The sequence below is a fragment of the Meriones unguiculatus genome, chromosome 18 (assembly GCF_030254825.1).
Source record: "Meriones unguiculatus strain TT.TT164.6M chromosome 18, Bangor_MerUng_6.1, whole genome shotgun sequence".
NCBI lineage: Eukaryota > Metazoa > Chordata > Mammalia > Rodentia > Muridae > Meriones > Meriones unguiculatus.
The window spans coordinates 63,171,601-63,193,701 of NC_083365.1; the positions used below are offsets into that span (position 1 = coordinate 63,171,601).

General features: G+C 38.9%; 1 protein-coding gene across 1 annotated transcript in view; it reads right to left on the bottom strand.

Annotated features, from left to right (window-relative positions):
* The window catches only part of LOC110565027 (contactin-associated protein like 5-1-like), a 703,043-nt gene that overhangs the window by 113,089 nt on the left and 567,853 nt on the right, over nucleotides 1-22,101 (bottom strand). The window contains exons 14-16 of the mRNA XM_060371632.1: nucleotides 21,196-21,352; nucleotides 10,319-10,446; nucleotides 9,977-10,147 (exon numbers count right to left, since the gene is read on the bottom strand). Coding sequence (XP_060227615.1) covers nucleotides 9,977-10,147; nucleotides 10,319-10,446; nucleotides 21,196-21,352 — 456 coding nt within the window. The remainder of the gene's footprint in view (nucleotides 1-9,976; nucleotides 10,148-10,318; nucleotides 10,447-21,195; nucleotides 21,353-22,101) is intronic.

Consider the following 22,101-nt stretch of genomic DNA (forward strand, 5'->3'; position numbering starts at 1 on the left):
ACAATTCAGTCAGACCTAACGACACAGTAGCTGTCTTCTTATTCATAGACTACAGACACCAAACTCAGGGTAATGAAACGGAAATACTTTGGTTGGATGGGACCCAGAATGAAGTGGGTTGGATGTTTCATGGAAACCTCCTTTGCCCTGTCCAACAATCTAGATATATTCACTTTGGAATCTCTTGTTTGGAAAGAGAAGAGGAACACTCCTTGGAGACGGGACTCTTACCTATTCTGAGTCAGTGCATCTATTAAAGGACTTTTCCTTTCTAAGAATCTGAGCTGAAGGGTTTCTTGCTATGAACTCTTTAGCATAAAATATCTATCTGATTAAATAAGTAATGTAACAGGTGTGAGGGTTTTGACATCTTGTTTGAGTAATGACAATGTTCTTAAGTATAGCAAATATAAGTCCCTATAGTGGTCTAATTTTACATTTATGTCTTTATTTATGTTATATCGGTAGGTACTGAACTCCAGGTCTTATGGATGTTAGTCCTTCACTTTACTACTGAAGTACATCCCCAGATTTAGATCTTATACTTAAAAAAAAACAGAATACCCAATGTGTGTGACTTATTAAATGATGTTTGACAATATGATGATAGTAAGAACTAAACAATTACATGACAGGCTTTATTTTTCTGTTTTTAAATTTAATATTATTTTGAATTAAAAATTGTATAGCCCAAAGTAAAACATACACTGCTACAAAGTTCAAAAAAATTGGACACTTGTCTGTAGTGAACTATTATTGCAACAGTGAAAGAGGCTAAAATATATTTATCATTACTTTTGTTTAATTTTTCTGTGTGTTTGTATGTCCCTGTCACATATATGCTGGTACACATTGGATACAGAGGTGCTCATTCATGTGTGAGCACAGTCCTGGAGAGCATAGAAGACAATCTTGGTATAATTCCTCAGAATGCTTTCTAATCTTGTTGTAGACCCTGTAGGGGGTCTATGTCCTCTCTCTGCCTGGTCTGTGGTTGAAGCATCACTCTCTGGTGTCCCCTTCCCCCACCCCCGGGCCCAGGTTTGTTGGTCTCCTTGTGGAGCTTCTGTCCCCTCCAGGTTCTTCAAACCCATCTTCTTCTCTAAAACTCCCTGAGCTCTGCCCAAAGTTTGGCTGTGACTCTGTATCTGCTTCAATCCCTTGTTGGGTGGAGCCTTTCAGAATACCTCTATGGTAGGCTTTTGTCCTGTTTCCTCTCTTCCACTGCATCTGGTGCCTATCCTGTTTGCCATTCTGAATGAGATTTAAGCATCCTCCCTAGGGTTCTCTTTGTTGTTTAGCTTGTTTAGGTCTGTAGATTTTAGTATGTTTATCCCATATTATAAGGCTAATATCCACTTATAAGTGAGTATATACCATGTGTGTCTTTCTGCTTCTCGGATACCTCACTCAGCATGATCTTTTCTAGTTCCTACCATTTGAGTGCAAATTTCATGATTTCCTTTATTTTAACTGCTGAGTAGTATTCCAATCTGTAAATGTGCCACAATTTCTGTATCCATTCTTTGGTTAAGGCACATCTAGGCTGTTTCCAGATTCTGGATATTATGGATAAAGGTGCTATGAGCAAAGCTGAGCAAATGTCCTTGTTGTATGATGAAGCATCATTTGGGTATACGCCCAGGAATGGTATAGCTGGGTGTTGAGATAGCACTATTGCCAATTGTCTTAAAAAGGAGGAGGACACAGGCTGTTTTGATAAAACTTGATAGTCTAAGTTCAGATGGTAGGTGAGGAGGACTCCACCTTTCGGTGGATTTGGGGAGATAAGAAGAAAGAGGGAGGGAGAATGGGAACAGGAGGAGATGAGAGAGAGGACTACAGCTGGGATATAAAATGAATAAATTGTAAAAAAAATAAAAAATAAAATCATACATGGATAAAAAAGGAAGCTTAAAAAAGCAGCTTGTCCCTTTCATCTGTATGTCTTTCCACTGCTCTCTGTAATCTGAATATATATATATATATATATATATATATATATATATATATGAGTCTAAGCACAAAAATCAAAAGAACTGAAGCCATTGCACACCCTTGAAAATTGTGTTCAGTTTCTACCAAACAATAGAGAAATCTATGGTGAATTCTGCATGAAAATATTTTTGATTAATTCAATATTTTGAAATCCTTTTAATTGACCTTGGCTAAGACAGATATGGATAGTTTTATAATTTTTAGAGTTTTATTATAAAAATGGTTTACTTCAACAAACTTGTCCTACTGTTGAAAAATCTTTCAAATCCTTTTGAATTTCTTTGAGTTTTATGGAAAAATGATCTTTTTGAAAATGATTAAAAATATCTTCTCCATGTAATAGAAGATAAGTATGATAATAGTTTGTAGTTTCATTTTAACATGAACAAGTTCAGGAAAGCAACTATAAGGAAGACACTGACAAGTTTACAGAAATAGAAACTTATGGACAGACTTTTAAAGTTATTATTACTGAAAAAGACTAAAATTATGCTGATTGTCTATTTTCACTTGTAAAATTTATTATTTTGTTATTAATTACAGTTTATTCACCTCATATCCCAGGTGTAGCTGCCTCCCTTTTCCCCTCCCAACCCCTCTCTCCCTTCTTCATCTCCTCCTATTGAACTCCAAGTGCGCTGATAGGGGATGTCCTCCTCCCCTTCCCTCTGACCCTAGTCTAACAGGTCTCATCAGGACTGGCTCCATTGCCTTTTTCTGTGGCCTGGTAAGGCTGCTTCCCCTTCAGAGGAAGGTGATCAAAGAGCCAGCCACTGAGTTCATGTCAGAGACAGTCCCTGTTCCCGGACTAGAGAACCCACGAGGACACTAAGCTGCCATGGGCTGTATCTGTGTAGGGGTTCTAGGTTACCTCCATGCATGGTTCATGTTGGGGGTATCAGTCTCAGATATTTTGGTTCTGTTGTTCTCCTTGTGGATGTCCAGATCCTTCCAGGTCTTTCTATCTCCTTTTCTTTCATAAGGTTCCTAGAAGTCTGCCCCAAGTTTGGCTATAAATCTCAGCATCTGCTTTGATACACTGCTGGGCAGAGTCTTTCAGGGGCCCTCTGTGGTAGGTTCCTGTCCTGTTCCCTGTTTTCTTCCTCTTCAGATGTCTGTTACTTTCACCTTTCAAGGTCCTCCTTCTTGCTTAGCTTCCTTAGGTGTACAGATTTTAGTATGTGGATCCTGTATTATATGTTGAATATCCACTTATAAATGAGGATATATCATGTGTGTCTTTCTGCTTCTGGGATACCTCACTCAGGATGATCTTTTCTAGTTCCACTTATTTGTCTGCAAATGTCATGATTTCCTGGTTTTTAATTGCTAAGTAATATTCCATTGTGTAAATGTACCACACTATCTGTATCCATTCCTTCGTTGAAGGACATCTGGGTTGTTTCCAGATTCTGGATATCACCAATAAAGCTGCCACAGACATAGTTGAACAAATGTCCTTATTGTACCCTGCGGCAGCCTATTTGAAGTTAAAGGCAAATTGGAGGGCATAACTGAACAGTGCAATTTGACCTGTTGGCCCTGGTTCTAATCTAAAGTTTGGTGTCTCAGAGACTGACTCTGGCAGAGGGCTCCAACCTTAAAACTAGACAATAAATTCCGTGCAACCATGGTAATCAGACAGAAGGTTCTTGTAACCTTGATTGAGCCCTCGTATGTTTTGGCCAAGTAAAGTTGCCTCCATGAGAAACTGCTTGTACTTTTTTATTTAAATGTTAACTTGATATTCAGTAAATGACACCTTGATCAGAACCTAGACTTGGTGTCCTTTGTTTCGCCCTACCTTTTTTCCCCCTGCCTTCACTCAGGTGGTATTCAGGTGTCACTGAATACAGTGACATTGATAGTGTACTTGAGCATATTTTGGATATATGCCTAGGAGTGGTCTAGCTGGATCTTGAGGTATTACTATTCCTAATTGTCTAAGAAAGTGCCAGATTGATTTCGAAGTGGTTGTACAAGTTTACATTCCCACCAGCAATGGAGGAGGGGTCAGCTTTCTCTGCATCCTCTCTAAAATTTTTTTGTCACTTGAGTTTTTGATCTTAGCCGTTTTGATGGTTGTAAGGTGATCTCTCGTGGTTATTTTCATTTACATGTCCCTGATGACTAAGGATGTTGAACATTTCTTTAAGTGTTTCTCTGCCATGTAATGATCCTTTATTTGGAATTCTCTGTTTAGCTCTGTGCACCATTTTTAAATTGGATTACTTGATTTGTTGCTTTTTAATTTCTTGAGTTCTATATGTATTCTGGATCTTAGCCCTCTGTCAGATATAGGGTTGGTTAAAATCCTGTCCCATGCTGTAGGCTGATGTTTTTGTTTTTTTTTTTTCAAACAGGTCTTTCACTTGCTTTGTTAGAGTCCACCAAGATACTTTATGTTATTAGTAGCTATTGTGAAGGGTAGAGTTTCTCTAACTTCTTTCTCAGCCCTTTTGTCTTTCGTATACATGAGGGAAACTGATTTTTTTTGGAGTTACTTTTTTATCCAGCCACTTTGCCTAAGGTGTTTATCAGCTAAAGAAGTTTTCTGGTTGATTTTTTGTGGCCACTCATGTATACTAGCATATCATCTGCAAATAGTGATACTTTGACTTTTTCCTTTCTGATTTTTATATACTCCATTGCCTTTAGTTGCCTTATTGCTCTAGCTAGGACTTCCAGTACTATGTGGAAGAGATACAGAGAGAGTGGGAAGTCTTGCCTTGTCCCTGATTTCAGTGGGGTTGATTTCAGTTTCTTCTATTTAGTGCGATGTTGGCTATAGGCTTGCTATATATTGTCTTTACTATGTTTAGGTATGTGCTTTGTATTCCGGATTTCTCCAGGACTTTACACATGAATGCTCATTAGATTTTGTCAGTTGCTTTTTCAGCATCTAAAGAGTTGATTGGTGTTTTTCCTTCATTTGGTTTACATGGTAGGTTACAATGATGGATTTCTGTATGTTGGATCACCCCTCCATGCCTGGGATGAAGACTGCTTGGTCATGGTAAATGATATCTTTTATGTGTTCTTGGACTCGGTTTGCAAGTATTTTACTGTGTATTTTTGCATCAATATTCAAAGAGAGATAGGTCTAAAGTTCTCTTTTTTGTTGTTGTTGGGTCTTTGTGTGGTGTAGATATCAGGGTGACTACCATAGAATGAGTTTGGTAATGTTCCTCCTGTTTCTGTTTTATGGAATAGTTTGAAGACAATTGGAGTTAGCTCTCCTTTGAAGATCTGGTAGATTTCTGTTCTCAAATCATCTGGCCCTGGGTTTTTTTGGAAGGGAAACTTTTGATGACTGCTTCTACAGCCTTGGGGGATATAGGACTATTTATTCTATTTGTTCATGGTTTAGCTTTTGTAAATGAAACATATCCAGAAAATTGTCCATTTCATTTTGATTTTCAAATTTTGTGGCATATAGGATTCTGAAGTAATACCTAATGATTCTTTGAATTTCTTCAGTGTCTGTTGTTATGTCACCCTTTTTGTTTCTGATTTTGCTGATTTGGATAGTTTCTCTCTGCCTTTTAGTTAGTTTGTCTAAGGGTTTGTCTATCTTGCTTTTCTCAAAGAACCAGCTCTTGCTCTCATTGATTCTTTGAATTATTTTATTTGTTTCTTATTTATTGATTTCAGGCCTTAGTTTGATGATGCCAACCATCTACTCCTCTTGGGTGTGTGTTTGCTTCTTCTTTTTTTCTCCTATGTCTTTTAGTGTGCAATTAAGTTGCTTGTAAGAGATGTCACAAACTTCTTTCTGTAGGCACTTAGTGCTATGAACTTTCTTCTTAGAATTGCTTTCATTGTGTCCCATAAATTTCTGTTAGTTGTACCTTCATATTCATTGAATTTTAGGAATTCTCTAATTTCTTTTTTCATTTCTTCCCTGTCAAAGCTATCATTAAGTAGAGAGTTGTTTAGTTTCCATGTGTATATCGGCTTTTTATTATTTCTGTTGTTGAGATCCAGTTTTAGGACATGGTAGTCTGATAGGATACAAAAGATTATTTCGGTGTTCTTGTATTTGTTGAGGGTTGCTTTGTACCTGAAAATATGGTCAGTTTTGGAGAAAGTTCCATGAGGTGCTGAAAAAAGGGCATATTCTTTTGAGTTGGGGTGAAGAGTTCTGTAAACATCTATTAGGTCCATTTGATTTGGAACCTGTGTAAATGTCATTATTTTCTTATTTAGCTTCTGTCCAGATGATTTGTTCCTTGGTGAGAGTGGAGTGTTGAAGTCTCCCTTTATTAGGTGTTGGGATTGATATGTGATTCAAACTTTATTAAATATTTCATTTACAAATACAGGTGCTCTTGTATTTGGGGCATAGATGTTCAGGATGGTGATGTCCTCCTGTGGGATTTTTCCCTTTGATGAGAATAAAGTGTCCCTCTTTATCTTTTTTAATTAATTTTATTTGAAAGTATATTTTATTCAATATTAGGATAGCTACCCAGCTTGTTTTCTGGGTCCGTTAGCTTGAAAAACATTTTTCTCGCCCTTTATTCTGAGGTAGTGTTTATATTTGTTGCAGAGGTGTGTTTATTAGATGCAGCAGAATGTTGGATCCTGTTTCTGCAATCATTCTGTTAGTCTGTGTCTTTTTATTGGAGAGTTGTGTCCATTGATGTTGATAGACAATAGTGACCAATGAATGTTAGTTCATTTAATTGTGGTGTTGGTGTTGTTAAGGTGTTTCTATGTTTGTTTTCTTTTAATTTTTTGTTGTGAAGTTATCCATGTCCTGTGTTTTCTCGGTGTAGTTGATTGGATGGATTGGAGTTTTCTTTCTAGTATCTTCTGTAGGGCTGGGTTGCTATGTAGATATTTTTATGTTTAGTTTTGTCATGGGATATTTTGTTTTATCCAGCTATGGAGATCCAAAGCTTTGCTGGGTATGGTAGCCTGGGTTGGCATCTGTGTGGTCTAGGGTCTGCATGACATCTGCCCAGGCACTTCTTGCTTTCATAATTTCTCTTAGGAAGACTGGTGTGATTCTGAGAGGTTTATCTTCATACATTACCTGACCTTCTTCCCTTGCTGCATTTATTAATTTTTTCTTTGTTCTCTAAATTTAGTGTTTTGACTATTATATGACATGAGGAATTGCTTTTCTGGTCTAGTCTATTTGGTATTTCATGGGCTTCTTGTATGTTTATGGACATCTCTTTCTTCAAGTTGGGAAGATTTTCTTGTATCATTTTCTTGAAAACATTTCCTGGACCTTGGAGCCTGGAATCTTCTTTTTGTCTATTCCTATTATTCTTAGATTTCATATTTTCATGGAGGCCTTGATTTCTTGGATGTTCTTTGTTTGGAACTTTTCCAGTTTACTTTTTCTTTGAGAGATGTATCAATTTCGGCCATTGTATCTTCATTGCTTAAGATTTTCTCTTCCATCTCTTGTATTCTGTTGACGATGCTTACCTTTGTGTTTCCTGACCTTTTCTCCAAGTTCTCCAGCTCCAGGATTTTCTCTGTTTGTGTTTTCTTTATTGATTCTAATTCTGTTTTCATGTCCTACACTATTTCCTTCATCTGTTTGAATGTGGATTACTGTCTTTCCTTGATGGCATCTATTTTTTAATTCATTTCCTCTTTATGTGCCTCTATTTGTAAGGTTATATTTGCCTGTATTTCTTTGAGAGCTTTGTTCTTTTCCTCTTTTTGTGTCTCTCAATACTGGATAAGCATAGCTTTAAAATCCTTTTCCAGTGTTTCCGATGAATTAAAATGTGCATTGATTTGGGGAGCTGCTGGTGCACTGTGATGTCTTGATTTTTGTTGGGTATGTCCTTAAGCCTGTCTCTAGCCATCTGATGGGTTGTAGCCTTTGCTGTTTGTTCCGGGAGTCTGTACTTCAGACTGGGTCTGTCTGTCTCTGATGACTGGATTATTATTCAGGAAGATGAGAGAGCCCTGCTGGTTTGAGAGTGGATGTTGGTGTTTCATCTGTAGCTAAGGGAGGAAGTTTGCAGCCCCATGAGTGTGTGGGCATGATCATGGTAGTGTGTCTTAAGGGACAGCATGCTAGAGCAGGTATATACCTGGAATGGTGGAGTTTAAGCACAGGAGAGGGTGCTGGCAATGCCCGCCGAGTGAACGAGCATGCACAGGTGCCCTGAACACTTCAGTGGCCTGTACGCCTGTGGTACTGTCCTTCTGGTATTCATCTCTGTCTGACCTCCAGGAATTTTTTGCCTGGACTACATTGGAAGATCCATGGATCAGCAGCTTCAATATTAAGAATGTTATCCCAAGGACCCTTATGTTGCCCACAGTGCGGTTGTGCGTAGAGGGATTTGATGTCTGTCTGCCAGCATAGAGGGAACCTGGATCTGGGGCTCTGAATGCACTCACTTGAAGGTATATTCACTTGCTAGCAGGCCTAATTGGAAAGCACAAGTGTTCCCCGTCTTCTCTACTCTCAAATTTGGGCCCGCAGGGCAAAGGCAAATGAGAGTGTAGGAGATCCATCAGCTCAGTGGTGTCTGCTGTTTGGCCACTGTGCATGGAAATCTGTACTTGGGGCACCCACTTCTGTAGTTTCAGTCACAGAACAAGGAGGTTCCTTCTAAGACTAGCTGCCCCTCTGCTTTAGCAGCAGACCCAGGAGGCCCATATCACTGTCTGCCTCAGCTGCAGACCTAGGAGGCCAGTGCTCTACAGTCTTAGTAACCAAGCATGGAAACTAGTGCTTGTGGCTCCCACTGCTGCCTCTGCTGAGCAGGAAGGCCTGTGCTTGGGGCAGGGGATTCAGGTTGAATATTTGCCACTCTCAGGCCCTAAAGACATCCATGGGTGACCTGGATACAAACTGTCTTAGCTCATGATTATCTCTTCTCACCCAGGAAAGCCTCAATGTAGATGTTCTGGCTTCAACTGCCTCACCGCTCACCAATTTTGGATGTTGTGCCCTTCAGATATGGTACATGCTGGTCACCGCCATCTTGCACTCCCTGTTTGTCTATTTTCATAAAGACTAATCATAGTTGTATATTTTCCCATAGGTATTTGCATACATTCTTGCTCGCCTGCTGACACGCAGGGCTCCACAGTAGGACTTCCCATCCGTTTTTCTTTAGTGTTCAGTTGGCTTCACAATCATTATTTCACAGAACTCACAGATGGGCTCAGGGATCTTACAAAGATATAAATCCTTCATCCAAACCTATACACACTGCTGGAAATAAAGTGGTGGAGAATCAGCATGAGTTATACTCTTCTGTTGGTGGGAGATAAATTCTGTGCCTGTGACTTGTGTGGTGTGGTGTGTGCATTTGTTTGTGTGTGTATGTGTGTGTGCATGTATATGTCTGTGTGTGAGACCTGGTCATGATATACTCATACATGCCAGAGGTCGATGTCCAAGTGCCTTCTCATTTACTCATTTTTTGGAACAGTCTCTCTTTCTCTGTACCTGGAACTCACCAATTGTGCTAAATGAGCAACAGTGCTCCACCTGTCTTCACCTGCTCTGTCATGGGAATTCCTGGCTATGTTACTTGGGATCTGAGCACAGTTCCTCATGTTTGCATAAAAGAACTTTACTTGTTGAGCTGTCTTTCCAGCTCATTAAAATAAAAAAGACATCTGAAGCATGGGTGCAACACTAAAGCGGATCCCAAATTTGAAGAGAATGGTTAATAGAAACCATCCCTGCTTCCTCATAAAGTGTAATGTTAGAGTGTGGCAGATTAAAGTGACAGGTAAGAAATAACCATGCCTTAATAAATAATGGAGCTTGTACTAGGTATGCATGGTTACCTTTGGGATATACATACTGATAAAGCAAAACAAATCACATTACCAAGATTTTACAGCTTCGGTGCTACTCTTACTGATAGCCAATGATATTTGCCAGACATTCAAGACCTGTACTCTTGGCTGGTGGCAGAGATAAAGTGAAAGCTTGCTCTGTTGACCACTGACATTGAACTCATAAATGACAGGAACTTACAGCTCATTTCAAGTCGGATAAAGTGTTTAATGCCAAGGTTTTCTAGGAAAACTCCAGCCAAAGCAGTGGTTTTGAAGAAAAATGAAATGTCAGCGCTGAATTCCATGTGGAAGGTCGGAAAGTGGAGGTAAGAAGCTTCCGTAGAAAACGAGACAGCATTCCAGAAGTGTCCTGCGAAGCAGAGAGTCCTTAAATTTGGCTTGTTTGTTTACAGTGAGGTATAAAAAGCAATGGGCTTGTGGGTAATTCTCAAGACTAAGGGTACACTGAAGGGAAAAGAGATAAGGGAACCAAAAAACCTTGTTCTCATGCAATTTAGATGAAAGCGAAGGATGTACTCACGGTCACCATAGCAACGCAAAGGGCCAATTCTCCAAGCGGCTTCAGAGTTTGATCTGTTGATATCAGTGATAATTATCTGAGTTACAGGCAAGTGATCTTTGAAGGAAAGAACACCGGTATCATTTGTCCTGAAAAACATAAATTTAAGTGGGGGGAGTCGGGGAAGAAGGATAAAATGTAGATTATCTATGGATTCTGTGTCAAGATCTCTCTTTTGCAAAGGGACTTGGATTGAATGCAACTGACTGCAGTTGGAAGGAGCATAACAGAAAGTCTTTCATTACAGGGCTTGTGAGCATAGTTGGACTACCAATTAAGAACCCATAGCCTTCTTCCAATCACGACTGGATTTTATATCTTCCCTAATGTGCTTGCAGGAGCACAGGTAGTTTAGAAAGATCATAGTGCTGATTGGGCAAGAGAACCTAAATGCTCACTGCAGTGGGCTGTCTCTGACCTAGACTCTGTTGCTTCCCTCTGGATCCCATTTCCCTTATAGGGTTCCTTAAGTGAAAGAGGAGGCACTTGGTTCTGATGCTACTTGATGTACCAGGGTGGGTTAATTCTCCAGAGTGTGGGGAGGGAGTGAGAATGGGGGAAGTGGGTGGGATGGTGGGACTGGAAGGATTGGAGGGAGTACAGTTATGATGGGGATGTAAAGTGAAAAATAAATAATGAAAAAAGAGATATAAACTGGAATACAAACAAACAAACAAAACCCATTACTTGACTTTGCTATAAAAGAAAATCTTCTATCTGAGGAACTAACTTGAAAACAGACATCACAAATCCATCTCGATAATCATTCACAGGAACTGGCTGAACCACCTGCCAACAGGTTTTAATCAGTTTTGGATGTTCCCTATCACCTTTTAAGTTTTGCTAAAATCTGTATAGTTCTTTGATTGCTTTTTTCTTTGTTCTTTAGAAAGCTCTTCCTGGTTAATGACTCTGATTTTGTTCTTGTTAATTATGAAAATAAGGAATTACTAGTTTTCTTTTGATAGGAAAAAAATTTAGAGAAAGCCAACATTCCCTCCTCTTTTAAAACTGTCTTTTTGAATCAAGGGGAAGATGGTATCACATGGTAGAGCATAAAATTAGAAGTAAAAACCTGGCACTGTGGAACTATGACAATACTTCAGTCAGTCCAATATATTTGGTGTGTGACCCTGGATACCTGTTTCTGGATTTTCTGAACCTACACGAAACACTTGCTCTAGTAGAACTCACTTTTACTCATAGGCCTGGTTAAGGTGCAGATAGGCTCTCTGGAGCCTACTGACCAGCCAACCTCACTGAATTGGTGAGATGTAAGCCAATGAGAAGCCCTGTCTCAAAAACTAAGACGTACTTTACAGCACCCAAGGAGTAACAACAACAGCTGACTTCTGGCTTCCACATGCACACTCATACATGTTCACATGCACTCGCACACACACATAAAAATGTGCATATACATAGTACATGTATACAGCAGGAAGACCTAGTAAAAGGTGCTTAGGTGGTGGATGTTATACCAGTACATAGTATTCATGTATGACTTTTCCAAAAGATAAATGTTTTAAAAATAACAATACAATTTCAATTAAAATAAATGAATTGTCACTGACTATGTAAATGCTTCCATACAGAAGTGCGCTAAAGACAGGTGTAATATTTGCACACACAATATTTCCATGTAGTATGTGTGTGCTATTATGTCCATTTACTAATGTTGAGACTTACTCAGAGGCACTGAGGAGTTTCCTAAGATCATGGGTTTTGCTTCCCTCGTATGTGTGTCATACGTTTGAGGACACACTTTAGAGCTAACAGTTCCTGGCTGTGTAGTGTGGGTGAGTAACGTCCTTTCAGAGACATCCGGTGTGTTACATGCACATTTGAATAGCGAATTACAGAGGATTAAGTGGGATTTGCAGCTGCTGCGCAGTGTCTGGTCCTTGTGAAATGCCCAAATCTAGACTCCCTGACACTTACTTTAGTTTCTTCTTTGTCCCTGAACTGCTCAGTGGCCTCAGGCAAGACAATTTATTTCATAGGCATCCAGCCATGATCCTGGATTGGAGAGTTCTTGCTACAAAGCTCATGGGGAAAATTAAATTTTAAGATTTAGAATTGAGCTTATGAGTTTTGGAGAAAGGCACTTAATAATTTATAATTTAGGTTATAAATAAGTCAAGTATTCACCGGAACCCTTTCCCTACAGTCCTATTCAGAAATGCAAAGAAATACATACTATAATATCTGTAATTTGAAGGCTTGTGTTTAGAAACCATTAAAATGATAAGGATCCATATCAGCTAAAAAGCACACCTCTTCATGTTGCACACAGAGAAAGAGTAAATTTGCTTTTTTTGTTGCAATTTATTCACTGGTAGAGATTGTAAAGCAGGGCTCAAACGCCTACAGTAAAGACCAAACCCAGACTACCCCATAAAGGAACCATGAGATGCTGTGTTGTCTTACTTTTCTCCATTTTTATTGAAATTTCTGTGTTCTGAATTCTGTCAGTTAATGCTACTTGTGCTTCCCTTGGGCACCATGACATCTTGTCTATATCTACTTGTATCAGGAGATTGTATCAGCAGAAACAATTAGAATAACAGCAGATTGGCATATACTGAAAAGCATACTAAGTATAAAAAAGCTCTTCCGAATGAAGTAGGAAAAGTTATATTTGTTCTGATGAACATATAAAAATCAGGAATGATTTTTATATGGAAACTTTAAATAATTCAAATAATCCTGGATTCCTTTCCAGGGAATGTTTTCCATGATGAACTGAATCTTCTTCATCAATCAACAGTTAAGGCAATCTCCCACCAGGGCAACCTGCTGAAATCCTTAATTAAAACTTTTCACTGTAATTCTAGGTTATGGAAAGTTGATATCTTAAACTAAGAGCCACATTGCTGAATACAACTGGTTTATACCAATGAAGAAAGATGTACCTTGAATCATCTTCATCTAAGAAAAATTGAGTCACAATAGTGTGCCATGCAATATTCATTTGTGCTCTGACTGACACAGATGGAATCCACACAGGCACTTACTTCTGGTACTGCTACTCATTTTGTTTTCATATATAATCTTCGTTAAGCAAATGGTACTTCTAAAACTGTTTTTCTCAGGGTAAGAATGTGAAATCAAATGATTTCATGAGAATGGATTCCCAAGTATTAACACATTAGTGTGGGAACATGTTTGCTGATACTCACTAGCAGAGAACAGTTCCTTCAGGCTGGAAGCTGGCACATCACCATGTGGTTACCATCTTCTCTAGACATCGTGGCTCTCATGGCAACATCCTGGGCCCTGGAGCTGTCCTTGATAGCTCTCTAGCTGACCATCCCCATTCTATTCACACAGGTTTTTTTTTTTGTTGTTTTTGTTTTTTTTTTTTTTTTTTTTTTTTCGACACACAACACAATTCAATAGATTGGGTTTCAGTTTGCTAATTTGCAATCGTTTCCAGACTGACTCCTTAAGATTACATCTCGGTCACCTTGGCAGATGCTATGGGAGCTCACAGCCTCCTCAGTTATGCACTCACAGCATTTTTGTTTTATTCACACACAGCAGGTCCATCCATTGCATGGTAAATTTACCAGAAGCCCTATGTTGGGGTAGTTCAGAAATACCGCTTTACTCCATGCAGAATTTAATAGTTGAAGAAAATTTTATTTCACTGGTACAGTATTTCTTTCTTAGTGTCTCTCCCTTTATTGCGCATATATATTTATTTATAGTTTTCATAAACATAAATTTAATATGTAAACAATGTTGCCTCCTATAATTGATTTAGGAGTTTGTAATATTACAGAAAATAATAATATAAATAACCACATACTTTTTTAAAACTGACTACATACCACATTTGATACATGTAATGATTATTTACTAACTCAGGCAGCAATCCCCAGAGACAGCTACTTCACCTTTCTACATTTAAAAAAATAATAATAAAATCAGGACTTGAAGCCCCAAGAGGCTGAATGATTTAGTTTCTTTAGTTAACAAATGATAAATATCCTGTTCCATAACAAATATTTAGTTAAGGATATATTACAGTTAGCATTTCGACTATGACAGTGCTACCATTAATAAAAAGGAACAACTGTATGTGCTTGCACTTGGCATTATTATGTCAAAATATCAGTGCTATAGGCGTGTAAATGAGATAGGATTAGCTCTTATCCTTGTACATAATGAGAATCCTGCACTCTAAAAACACAGTCATTGGAATTATCTGGTCAGTTATGTGTTTTCTCATGGCCTGTGGAAGTACAAGAAAAATGAGAAGCCATCAGGAAAGAAGGAAGGAGTAGACTGTTACATCAGATATTTCCTGCTCCCCACCTAATCAAGGACCCCAGAAAATCCTCAGAAAGAAGAGGCTGCCAAAATAACTCTCTGTGTGCAGCTTCATGAGACTTTGAGAAGCACTGACTACCTATCTTACCTTCACTGCATGAATTACCTCTCTTGTACCTGTGGTAAAGGTTTATTTTAGCTCATGGTTCAAGAGTCCTGACACCATAATGATGGTGTCAGGGGTTTGTGGCAACTGGTCACAGTGCAGTCAGGATGGAAAGCAGTGAATGATGGTGCCTAGCTCCCTTTTCCTATTTTACTCCACCTGGAACTCCAGGACATGGAATGGTATTTGCTTCTCAGTGGACTTAATCATGTTTATCTCCTCAGTGATTCCACATCCTCTCAAGATAACCATCCATGTTGATCATCACTATACCCATGCTATTTTCTCAAAGAGTATATGATTCTCTACATGCCAGAGCAGCCCACTTTGTGTTGGCTCTGTTGGAATCTGCATAATGGCCAGTGTCCTTTCAGTGATTTTTCTCAATCTGTTACAGACTATTCAATAACAGTTCAAATATAGGATTCTGGTCAATATAATAATATGTAAAGCAGTAAAAAAGTACATATCAGAACTCAAGGTTTTTGCTACTGTTAATAGCAAAAAATCAGTCACAAGTCAAATTCTCATCATGGAAGTTTGAAAATAAATGGTGATAAAGCAGAATATGAGGGACTATGCACCTATTAGAGCCAGAAGAATGTCTTAACTAGAATGTTGGGTTAGTGTAGACTGAGCCTATGGGCTTATATCTGAGCTGGAGAAAAGGGAGGGAGGGTGGGACTGGGAGGAAACGAGAGAGGGGGCCACAGCCAGGATACAAATTGAATATATTATAATAAATGATAATAATAAAAAATAAAATAAACAAACAAACTTAAAAAAAAACTTCAGGAGGTATCACCATCCCTGAGCTCAAGCTGTACTATAGAACAACAGTTATAAAAATTGCATGGTACTGGCATAGAAACAGAATGGTGGATCGATGGAATTAACGGAAGACCCAAAAATAAACTCATATACATACAGATACTTCATCTTTGACAAAGGAACCAAAACCAAACAATTTAAAAAGATAGCATCTTTAACAATGGTACTGGTCTAACTGGATATCTACATGTAGAAAAATGCAAATAGATCCATACTTACCAACCTGCACAAAACTAAAGTCCAAGTGTTTCAAAGATCTCAACATAAAACCAGACACACTAAACCTGTTAGAAGAAAAAGTGGAGAAAAGGCTTGAACTCATTGGCACAGAAGACAACTTTGGACAGAACACCGACAGATCAGGTTCTAAGATCAACAATTAAAAAGTGGAACCTCATAAAACTGAAAAGCTTCTGTAAAGCAAAGGACACTGCCAACAGAACAAAACAACAGCCTACAAACTGGAAAAAATATTTTCACCAACCCTATAAATGACAGAGAGCTAATATCCAAAATATATAAAGAACTTGGGAAATTAAACTCCAACAAACCAAATAATATAATTAAAAATAGGGTACAGACCTAAACAGAGACTTCTCAACAGAGGCATATTGAATGGCAAGAAGCACTTAAAGAAATGCTCAACATTGTTAGTCATCAGGGAAATACAAATTAAGATGACTCTGAGATTCCATCTTATACACACCAAAATGGCTAAGAAAAATATCTCAAATGACAGCACATGATGGCAAGGATTTTGAGAAAGGGGAACACTCCTCTATTGCTGGTGGGAGGGCAAACTTGTTCATTCACTTTGGAAATCAATCTGGTGCTTTCTAAGAAAACTGGAAATAGTGCTACCTCAAGACCCAGCTATACCACTCCTGAGCATATATCTGAAAGATGCTCCACACTATAACAAGGACATTTGCTTAGTTTTGTTCATAGCAGTTTTATTCATAATAACCAGAAAGGGGAAACAACCTAGATGTGCCTCAACCAAAGAATAGATACAGAAATTGTGGTACATTTACACAATGGAATACTACTCAGCTATTAAAAAAAAGGAAATCAAAAATTTCAGGCAAATGGACAGAATTAGAAAAGATCATCTTGAGTGAGGTAATCCAGAACCATAAAGACACACATGGCATATAGTCGCTTATAAGTAGATATTAGCTCTATAATAAAGGATAACCATACTATAGTTCACAGACCCAAAGAAGCTAAATAAGAAAGAGGAGCCTAAGGAGCATGCTTAATTTTCATTCAGAAGGGTAAATAGACACCAGAACTTGTTGAAGAGAGGGAACATGATGGGACCCTACCATTAATGTCCTCTGAAAGACTACCCAGCAGGGGATCAGGGATCAATGAAGATGCTGATACTCATAGCCAAACATTGGACAAAGTCCAGGGAGTCATAGGAAAGAGTAGGGGATCATCAGGACCCAGAATGTAGAGCAGCTCCATAAGAAGACCAACAGAGCCAATAAATCTGGGCCCATGGAGGCCTGTAGAGACTGATGCACCAACCAACAACTATGTTTTTGGAGAAGATCTAGACCCCCTGTTCAAATGTTGCCAATAGACAGCTCAGTCTCCATGTGAGTTACCTAATAAGAGAAGCAGGGGCTACCTTTGACATGAGCTCTGTTGCCAGCTCTTTGATTCCCTCTCCTGTGGCATTATAGGGAAGTACCATTAGAGGGAAGTGATAAAAAAGATTCCATCTTACACCCGTCAGAATGGCCAAGATCATAAAATCAAGTGACAGCACATGCTGGTGAGGATGTGGAGAAAGAGGAACACTCCTCCATTGCTAGTGAGAATGTAAACTTGTACAATTACTTTGGAAATCAATCTGGTGCCTTCTCAGAAAATTGGGAATAGCCATACCTCAAGTCCCAGCTCTATCACTCCTGGGCATACCCTGAAAGATGCTCCACCATATAACAAGGTCATTTACTCCACCATGTTCATATCAGCTTATTTGTAATAGCCAAAAACTGGAAACAATCTTGATGTCCTTCAACCAAAGAATCGATAAAGAAACTGGTACATTTACACAATGGAATGCTACTCGGCCATTAAAAACAAGAAAATCATGAATTTGCAGGGAAATGGATGGAACTAGAAAAGACCACCTTGAGTGAGGTAACACAGATCTGGAAAAACATAGAGGCTATCTGTTCACTTATAAGAGTTGTCATATAATACAGGATAAATTCTACAATTCACAGGCCCCGAGAAGATAAGTCTGATGTACAGCTTAGGCTTCATATCAGCCCACAAGTTTGAGTAGTGTAGGATATCTCTGACATGGAATTTGTTGCATGGTTTTTTTGTCACAATATTTTACAACAGCAATAAAGAGCAAATTAAGGTGCTGAATATGACCTGTATCTAAAACTCTGGTATCCATAGGAGAAATTGTTTATTCCAGAGAGTTGGTCATATGTACACTTCTTACATGCACATAAAGAAATATAAAGAGTTAAAAATATATATTAATCTTTGCAGTGCTAAAAGGCCTGGCAGGTTCTGGAGAAATGGCTCAATAAATCAAATAATTGCATGAGATCCTGAGTCTGATAACCAAACCCAGGTAAAAAACAATAAATGTAGGATGATGGTAGATGATTATTATCCCCCTGCTCTATGGAAGCAGTGGCAAGTGGTTCCCCGATGATTACTGGTGGGCTAGCTTGGGTAGATCAGCCAGCTTCAGGACAAAGCAAGATGTATCTCACGAGGAAGGGCACATGATGTTGACCTCAGTCTTCCCCACACTCAAGCATTCATGCGCATGTACATCTGCATATATACAAGTGTGCTGGCACAGCAGGAAGTGGAGAAAGGGTACTTTGGAGAATCACTGTGATCATCGTGTAGATGAGGAAGTTCTGGCCTATGAATCTACAACTAATGTCCAACACCAGACCAAGTGAGTGACTCACTCATAAGTGAATCTGAGTGTGTGAGATCAGAAGGATTTAGTGTGCCCCCCTCTCTGTTGTAACATAACCACCTAAAATATACACACAACTCTCCTAAGACTGAAGATGATCTCTTCTCTTGATTGATAACACGATCTAGTGTCTAAACTGGGTTATTTGAAGTGGGAAAAGCCCACTTTAAATGTGGGCAGTACCATTTTCTGGGTTAAGGCCCCAAACTGACGAAAACGGAGACAGCGACCTCAGCATCAGTATTTACCTTTTTTCTTCCTGACTGTGGGTGCATTATAAGCAGCTGTCTCAGCCCACATACTGAGAACTGCTTTTTTGGGTGGTTTCTCACCTGGAACTTTTCCAGTGAGCTCCAAAGACCTACATACCTCCATCTCATCATTGTTTGGAAACAAGACCCTGCCTCTTTTCCCGGCTGCTTAAAGAACTTATGTAGATGTTAGGGATTTAGTTCAGGTTTTCATTCTTGTGTGGCAGATCGTTTACTGACTGAACCATAGCTTGCTGACCTGAAATAAGGTTTCTGACTAGAACTTAAGTTTCAGTAACTATTTGAACAGAAAAAGAAATTACTTCACCAAAAAGAAATTGTAGCTTGTCTGCGAGCAGCTTGATAGGCATTTTCAGCTATAATTGAGAAGCATTTTATGAAGAGAGAGAGAAATACTGCAGAAGCTTAAAAATGGCAAGCTGCTTGAAATTCAGCCTAGACCTGAACGGTGAGTGGACACACTGCATAAACATTTTCAAAACTGACACAGTGAAAACGGAAAAGCTTGTCTGGAGGTAGACCTGATAGACATGAAGACTTACACATTACTTCACAGGACAGGGCTGGTGTAGGAGAGCACTGGAGACTTGTTGTCCAATGGACTGGGTTTGAATTCTGGTCTTGACATTTCACAGACATGCAGAACACCAAAAACTATCATTTAACTCTTCTGTAATTGACATTTCTTGACCTCAAGGCACACATTCTTATGGAATATCAAAACTGTTGTATGAATTTTGTTATAAGTAAGTCAAAGTTAGTAAGTAGAATAAAATATTAATTTGGTGTTAGAGGTCACTAAATGGTGGTAAAGGCACTAAATATCAGTGAGAAAGAAAATAAACCATTCGTGTACTTACATACCATTCTCTCTAGGCCCTTCCACAATATGTGCATTTCGAAGCCTAACTCAGAATCTGAGTGGATGGCTTGGTAGCAAAGTGATTGTCTTAAACTTGGAGGAGCTGAATTGATCCTAAGAACCCACATTAAAAGGCCAGGTGTGGTTATAAAGGCTTGTAATTCCAGCACTGGAGAGGCAGAAACAGGCAGATCAACCTAGGAAGTCACGCTTACTTGATGAGTTCTAGGCCTTGAGAGAGTCTCAATAAAAGAAAGAAAGAGAGAGAGAGAGAGAGAGAGAGAGAGAGAGAGAGAGAGAGAGAAAGAGAGAAACTAGAGCAGGTGTTTTCTGAGTAATGACAGTGAAAGCTATCTTCTAGCTTCCACACACATGCATAAGCAAATGCATGGGCACTTGCAAGAGAATCTATACACACACACACACACACACACACACACACACACACACACACACTATAGGGGTGTGGAGGGAAAAAACCCTGACTAAATAACAAAGCTGATATTACACTGTTTTCCTTGCTTAGAATGGAAGGTTTAGAATAAAAGTGTTGGCACAAACCTCAGTGCCAACATACAAGAGCAGACTTTTTACGTTTTTTAAAAAATATATTTTGTATATGAGTATTTGCTCTTATGTATGTGAACCATGCATACTCAGTGTTCACAGAGTCCATAAGAAGGCCTTAGATCTTTGGAAATTAAAGACAGTTGTCAGCCAACCTATGGATGCTGAGAAGCAAAATCAGGTCTTATAGAAGAGCATTCACTACTCTTAATTGCACAGCCACCTCTCATGCTTCCAGGCCCCTTTTTATTTTATTTTATTTTATTTTATTTTATTGCTTGATTTATTTTTTACTTTTTTATTATTAGTTACATTTTATTAACTCTGTATCTCGATGTATCCTGCTCCGTCATTCCCTCCCAAACCCTCCCTCCCTCCATCATCTCCTCCCTGCCCCTTTCCAAGTCCACTGATAGGGGAGGACCTCCTCCCCTTTCGCCTGGCCCTGTTTTATCAGGTATCTTCAGGACTGGCTGCAAAGTCCTCCTCTGTGGCCTAGCAGGACTGTTCCTCCCTTGGGGGGTGGGGAGGTCAAAGAGCCTGCCATTGAGTTCCTGTCAGAAATAGTCCCTGTTCCCCTTACCATGGGAAAACAATTGGTTACTGAGCTACCATGGGCTTCATCTGAGCAGAGGTTCTAGGTTATATCCATACATGGTCCTTGGTGGAGTATCAGTCTCAGAAAAGACCCGTGTGCCCAGATATATTTGGTCCTTGTGGAGCTCCTATCCTTTCCATGTCATACAAACTCCTCCTTCTTTTATATGATTCCCTACACTCTGCCGAATGTAGCCCAATTCCCACTGAATTTGTTATCTGCATATTTCTCTCTTAGCAATTTTGTGCATCCGTTAACATTTCCTGTCACTGTAGGAAAACTGAAGTTCTTACCATTCATCTGTGTCAGCGTCACAGTTGCAAAAGTGTCGGATGTCCAGGCAGCTCTCCTCTAGGCCACATCCGCACTGCTGGACTCCAGGAACAGAACCTCCCCAGTAAGGGTGCCTTTCACTGGACCTCCCAACCCACCAGGTGAATGGGGCTCCATCTGAAAGACAAGATGTTTCAGAAGTGAGGAGTGCAAGCTGAAAGGTTATAGAGGAGCTCACGGTATGTGTATGTGTGTGTGTGCGCGCGCGGGTGTCTTTTGTGTGATAGAGACTCTTCCCCTCCCTATTCCTCTCTTTTCCATACTTTCTGGATTTTTTTCTTTCCTCCTTTATCTCCTTCAGTTTTCTATATGTTTTAATACATATACTTATGCACAAATACAGTGTGCATGTAAAAAGTTATTTTTATTTAAAGAAGACAGTTAAAGACTGATGAATGACAGCATTAAAGAATCAGAGTCATAAACTCAAATTGATAATAGATTTGACAATATTACAACTAATTTATTTGGAGCAAGTTACCAATTATAAAACCATACTTTATTTTTATATATAGCATTGCAAAATTTATAGTTTCAACAATGCATAGTAGAATGATTTGATATATTTTTAAGCAAAGTAAAGAGAACTTTTCAAGTGACAAAATCCCATTTAAAAAATTTTTAAAAATCACTTTAAATGGGTCAGTGCCACATGTGTTTTCAGTGACTAGTCATGTGTGAGTGCTATTGAACCAAAAGTTAGTGGAATTAAAAAGAAAACCGAATGTTCACAACCATTACCTCAAAGGAATAACATAATTTAGATACTTTCCAAGTGCCAAGATCCTTTACTTTAATACACAGAGAGATGAATTCACATATCCCTCATAAAAACAGAAAATATTACACTGAAGTCAACACTACAA